The sequence below is a fragment of the Gallus gallus genome, chromosome 2, assembly GCF_016699485.2.
Source record: "Gallus gallus isolate bGalGal1 chromosome 2, bGalGal1.mat.broiler.GRCg7b, whole genome shotgun sequence".
Classification (NCBI taxonomy): Eukaryota; Metazoa; Chordata; class Aves; order Galliformes; family Phasianidae; genus Gallus; species Gallus gallus.
Window position 1 is genome coordinate 17,324,637 of NC_052533.1, and position 6,056 is coordinate 17,330,692.

The window sequence follows — 6,056 nt, forward strand, 5'->3', positions numbered from 1 at the left end:
CGTCGGGGCAGACCCGCGGGTGCCACGGGAAAAACAGCACCTGCGGCGCCGGGCCGAGCCCCCTCCCCACCCCGGGCCACGCTGGGCCGCCCCCCTCCTCCCCCTCGGCCCTCGTCGGTGGCGTTCGCTGCCTCCACCCCCCACCCCCGTCCCTGGGCAGGTGCAGGGCCCGGGCCCCCGACCGCCCCCCGGCACGCTGAGTTGCAACTATCAGAGCTTCCCTGCCACCGGTTGCCCGACAGCTTTCCCTCCCGCCACCCCCACCTCCCCCGCCTCGTTTCTGCGGTGTCCCCGAGGCGAGGGGAGCGGGGGCCATTCCGCAGGTGCGGCAGTGCTCCGTCCCCTTCCCCGGCACTTTTGGGAAGAGCTTTGTCCGCCTGGAGGCGGGAGGGGGGAAAGGGAGCCTATCCCCGTGGCCGCGGGCGTGGGGGGGGGCAAACCTCCCAGGGGGGGTACTGCGGGACCAGGGGACGTTCTGCTGGAAACCACGAGCAGAACGAAGGCTTTGAAAGGACGGGACCTCCTGGAGACAGACAAAGACATCACTTGGAAACACTTCAGGAGGGGACGTCAGAAGGGGTGGAGAGAAAATGGAAAGTGCCCCCCCCGCCGCCGTCCGGCGCTATAAGGGCGGCCCCGGGCGCCAGCAGAGCCGGAGCGCTCCCCACAGCCACGCTGCTCAGAAGGTGTGCTCCAGGTTTATGATTCACAGACGCAGGAAGAGTCCGCGTGTGGCAATAAATTATTTTCACAGGTTCCGGCATTATTATTTTTTTTCCAAACAAAACAAAACACAAAAAAAGGTGCTGGTGAGATAAACCTATTGCATATCTTTAAAAAAATCACGATAAATTATATAAATTATACATTCAGAACAGACGATTCTACCTCATTATGTCTACTCCGTAATAAATAGATAAATAAAGTTGATTGCCCTTAGAGTCCGAATCTTAAGTTACACTTCGGGTGAGGTCTGTCCGTGCAGCGCGGGGGGCGGAGGGGCGCAGCCTCACGGCACGAAGCCGAGGGGGGGTTCGTTCTCGATGTCGCTGAGCGAGGGTTTGGCGTTCGCCTTCCGCGGGTCCTCGGGGGTCCACACCTTGGCCGTCCGGATGACGTTTTGCTCCTTGAGCTGCTTCTCGTCAGTCCACGACAGCGAGTGGCCGGCCAGCGGGGGGAGGCCGTAGTCGGGGTCGCTCGGGGAGGGAGATCCTGGCCGAGGGGGAGAGAGACAGGAGGTTACGGCGGGGCCGCCCCGGCGGGGCCGCGACGGGGCGGGCGGCGGCGGGGGCCACTTACTTGTGCCGCGGTGGCAGATGATGATTTTCTTGGGCTGGCTGGGGCCGTCCCCGCCGGCGTTGCGCAGCGGCAGGTCGGAGCGCACCAGCTCGCTGAGGAAGTTGATGTAGCCGATAGCGAGGCGCAGCGTGTCCACCTTGGAGAGCCGCTTTTCGTAGGGCAGCGTGGGGATGTGCGAGCGCAGCCCCTCGAAGGCGTCGTTGATGGACTGCATCCGCCGGCGCTCCCGCACGTTGGCCGCCTGCCGCAGCTGCTGCAGCTCCGCCTCGGAACGCTCCCGCCGCCGCCGCTTGGCCGAGCCCAGCGCCCGGAGCCGCCCCCCCGGCGACAGCAGCCCCGCGCCCGCCGCCCCGCAGCACTCGTAGGCGAAGCCGGGCGAGGCGGGAGACGGCGGGAAGGCGGCGGCCGCCGCCTCGCAGCAATAGCCGCCGTCGGGGTCCCCGCCGTCGCGGTAGTACTCGTGCAGCTGCCGCCCGAGGAAGTCCACGTCGGGCTCCGGCAGCCCGTCGGCGCCCAGCGCCTCCCGCGGGGGCGGCTCGGGGAAGAAGTCCTCCTCGTCGAAGTAGGGCGGCGAGGAGAAGGAGTCCAGCCCCGCGGGGAAGTGCTCCAGCAGCACCGTCTCCATACCGCCGCCGCGAGGCGGGGGGGACGGCCCTGCCGGGACGCGCCTCCGCCCGCTCCCGCCGGCCCCGCTCGCGGCCGCCCCGGCCCCCGCCCCTCCCCGCCCCTGGCGGAACGGCGGCGCGCTGGGAGGCCGGGCCCGGTGCCGCCGCTCTCCGGGGAGGAGGCCGGAGCCGGCTGGCGCGGCGGGCCGGCACGCGAGGAGTCTTATAACGACATCCCCGGGCGCGTGCCAGTGACCGCCGCCGCCAGCCAATCAGCGCCCGCCGGGGGAGCCGCCCCCCCCAACCCCCGCCCCGCCGGGGGGGTGCGTGTGGAGCGGGGGGGGGGAGGGGGCACCTCGGGGATGCCGTCGGGCGAGGGGCGGGCGAAGAGGGAGCCCCCGGCCCCGCCGGCCCCGGGCAGCGCACGGCCCAAGGGGGACGGGGTGCGCGCCGTCGAAGGCTCCGAGCCGCCCGCGGTTCACGCACGTCGGGCGCGCGGCCCCGGTGCCGCTCCCGAGCGTGCGGTGGCCGGAGGCTGCCCCGGGCTGCGGCACCGCGGGGCTCGGCTGGCGGCAGAGCCGTGGGCAGAGCGGAGCTTTCTGAGCGGAGCCGGCCGTATAACGTCCAGTTGCACCGCGGCGGCCGCCCCAGCCCCATCGGTGGGTGGCACACGGGGCCGCGCCGCGTTTTTCCTTTCCCCGAGGCCGTCCCGTTCGGCTGAGGCCCGGTTAATAATTCCCCAACGGACTCTCACTGATGAAAGCGTTCACAATTCTCACTGCGGGGAAATGGATTACACATCAGATTAGAGAAGGATTATCTCTGTCATTAGCGCTGCGATATTTCGCCGGCAAAGGCTGTCGAGGTTTTATCGAAAGTGGCTTCGCGCGGCGCAGGCGGAGATCAAACCGGAGGGGGAAGCGAACCCCTCTATCAGCGGAGCGAGCCGAAAAATAACAAATGACCGCGACTTCAAAGCGGCTGACAGCGCCGTGATAACGGCGGGGACGTGCGAGTCCCGGGGGGAAACAAAGAGCCTCGCACAGCCCTTCTCGGAACGCCTTCGGACTGCGGTGAGGACGGGGCGGGAGGGAGAGAACCTCCGCGCGAGGCCGTGGACGCGCCCACCCGTGGCCGCAGCCACCGCCACGGCGAGGGGGGGACGCTCGGGAGAAAGCCCCGCTCCCTGCCCGCCCCGCCCGGCGTCGGAGCGAGCGTTCCCCGACAGCCGGAGCCGCTCTTTCCTCCCGGTGGGAAAAGTTTTCCCATGTGCCCCACGTACATCGCGTCCCCGCTGTGCGCGAAGGCGTCGCGCCTGGAAACACGCGTGCACATCTCCCACACACCGCGCACGGAACGCTCGGACGGTGCCACCCTTAGCCGGAGACGAACCACCGCTCAGGAGACTTCAAGGGACTCTCACGAATCGCCGACGCTGCTCCTTCTCCCCCGTGCCCAGAGGGCAGCACCCACGGGTGACAATGCCCTGCTCTGCCACGCTCCCCCACGAGGCGATGGAGAGTTTCGGAACCGCCCGTGATCAGCGCGACTGCCGTGTGCCGCCCGCACGGCCCCGCGGGGCGTCTCCATCGGCGTCGGGGACATTTCGTGGGTCTCTCGCAGCGTCACGCTGCCGGGAGGGCAGAGGGGTACTCTGGAAACCCGCAGAGCTATCGGGATCGAGATTTCCCGAGTTCAGGACTCCTGGGATGCCAGGGGGAAGGCTTTCAGGGACTGACTGCTGGAAAGCGAGGACGAGCGGCTGGTGGCTTCGCGATGGGGAGGGGACGACAGTTCTGTGCCCCGTGCCCCGAGCACCCAGCCCCGGGACATCGCCTGAACGCAGCCATGCCTGTGGGGCAGAGCTTTGTAACGCCACTGTTCGCTCTGCGCATTTGCGCACGGGAAAGGAACGTGCATCGCCCTTAGGGATGAATGACGCAAGCGTTGCCCAAGACTTCATGAAAAGGAAACTTGTGACAAGAGGGAGGCGGTCGCAGCACCGTGGCCAAGCACCTGCGCGAGCACTGCCCGTGTCGCAAACGCCCTTGGTGCGGTATTTGCCTGCCCGTCGGGGATCGCCCTGACATCCGCCGGGGTGCGGGAGTGACACTCCCGGCAGCACCTCCAGCGGGGAAGAGTCTGAGTAGCACTCAGCGCGCATCATTCTGATTCCCTGAGGGCAGAAACTGGAGGGGAGCACCAACGGCCACACTTCCTCCCCTTCAAAGGTTAGGACGATGAGACAAATCCAGCCCCAGGAGGGAGGAGGGAAGGAGCTCTACACGGTCTCGTTGCCCATCTCTAGTCCAACCCTAACCCAACCCTAACCCAACCCTAACTAAGCCCTAAACCAACCCTAATCCAATCCTAACCCAACCTGAACTGACCCCTAACCCAACCTTAAGCGAGCCCTAAGTCAACCCTAACCCTAATCATCCCCGAGGATGCTGCACACTCCCCAGACTCCCCACTGTGTGTGTACCCACACACAGTGTGTGTGTGTGCTCCCCTTCTTCTGCATTCTGTCCAGAACTCAGAGATGGAAGTAGGGACATGTGTTAGCACTGATGGGGAACTGAGGGAGCAGTGGCAAAGTCTTGTCTAGAAGAACCAAGGTTCCCTTATGCTGTCCTTCACTCCAAAGTCTTCTGCAGCATTTCCAAATCCATGTGATGTTCCAAAATAATGAAACCTCTTATTTAGAGCTGAGATGCTTCAGGTGCCCTAAGAGGTGTCTGTGGGATTATCCACCCCGGCCTAAACTCCAGCTCTTACTCCTGCACGTTTTGGCTAACCCGTGGTGCTAAGCCAGTGCCCTGAAACCACAGACACGAGGAGACAAGCTGGGGGAGTTCCCCCTTCCCTCGTGTCAAATTTTCTTCTGCAAATCTCCATCTCCACCCCGCCAGTCTCTGTTTAACCAGAGGTCCGGAGGCCAAAGAGACACAATGGGGCAAAGAGAGAGTGTGACGTTTTTTTTCTTTTCCATCAGATTACAAAACTCAGCGGCTCCTGCTGCGACTCCTTCGTGCGTTGGGCTCTTTCAGAGATACAATGTTTGATGCAGAAAGGAAGAGGGAGCCTTTTAAAAACTGGCCTGAAGTTGGCCCAGCGTCTGCACGAATTATATTTTAGAAGGAAAAGATTAAAAGCAAATGGACAACACGACAGCTCTATTGAAACCCCTGATTTCAAACGGCACTTCAGCTGATTGAAAATAGCGTCTCCTCCGTTCCGTTTACCATCAACAAGCGGCGAGCGAAGCCAAGTGCAGCGCAGCAGTGGGGAGCTGCCCGCGCCCTGTCCGCCCGCTCCTGCACCGTTCCCTGTCCCGAGGCGAGGGACATCCGGGCGAGAAGCGCTCCCGGCGACCCCCGGCCCCGCTCGGGGCTGTCTCAGGGCGTCCCACGCGGCCACCGGCGCGGCCCCGGCTGTGCGCGGAGAGCCCGGCCCGGCCCCGCCACCACGTGGGGGCCATAAATAAACCGAGGAGAGCTTCTCCCCCCGCCCTCGGCATCGCTCGTGGGGCGAGCGTGGCGCCGTGGGGAGGGGGGGAGGCACCTGCAGCCGGGGTCGGGCTCCCCTCGGCGCCGGTACCTGGGCGCCTGGCTGGTAATGCAGCGTAAAGAGCCTCCTTTCAGGCTCTTTCAAGGCGAGATCGCGGAGGTCACCGTGTCTACAAACCCCCCTCTGTCGGCCGCGCGGCCCGGGGTGCCAGCACGGCAAGCTGGAGAGCAGCGCAGCCCATGGGAATCCCAACACTTGTGCCGGCGGCGGGCGGCGGGCGGGGGGCGGAGGGAGGGCTCCCCCGGCCCGCCTTTCTCCCCCGCTCTCCCGCCCCGAGGAGCCGCTGAATGTAACAAATGAGCTGCAATCGATCTGCGGGCACGGGGGAAAATCAAATTATATGGTGCGGCTGGGCGGCCGAGGCCGGCGAGGTGCGGGCGGGCGGGCGGCCGACTCGGCTTCGCTCCGACCGGAGCGGGACCGGCGCCAGTCCCGGGCTCGGCGGAGGGGAGGCCGAGCTCGGAGCGCGCTGCCATTGCCGGGCTGGGGGCGGCCGCCGAGCGCTCCGCAGATCCCGCAGCGCGCGGCCCGACCCGACTCTGCTCCCCCGCCCCGGAGCGCCCCGTCGAGCAGCCGCCGTCC

The 6,056-nt window shown here is 65.9% G+C and overlaps 1 protein-coding gene across 1 annotated transcript; it reads right to left on the bottom strand.

Annotated features, from left to right (window-relative positions):
• Window positions 1-742: 742 nt before the first annotated feature.
• PTF1A (pancreas specific transcription factor, 1a) lies at window positions 743-2,176 on the bottom strand. The gene is made up of 2 exons (XM_015282155.4): window positions 1,300-2,176; window positions 743-1,212 (listed from the first exon to the last, which is right to left on the bottom strand). Exons 1-2 carry the CDS (start codon window positions 1,922-1,924, stop codon window positions 1,010-1,012), a joined length of 828 nt encoding a protein of 275 aa, XP_015137641.1. The 5' UTR covers window positions 1,925-2,176; the 3' UTR covers window positions 743-1,009.
• Window positions 2,177-6,056: the final 3,880 nt, after the last annotated feature.

Excerpts from the sequence above, each read along its gene's own strand:
- PTF1A (XM_015282155.4), bottom strand. The coding sequence starts at position 1,924 with ATGGAGACGGTGCTGCTGGAGCACTTCCCCGCGGGGCTGGACTCCTTC. Across the intron at positions 1,213-1,299 it reads CATCTGCCACCGCGGCACAA|GATCTCCCTCCCCGAGCGAC; the intron begins GTAAGTGGCCCC and ends CCCCTCGGCCAG.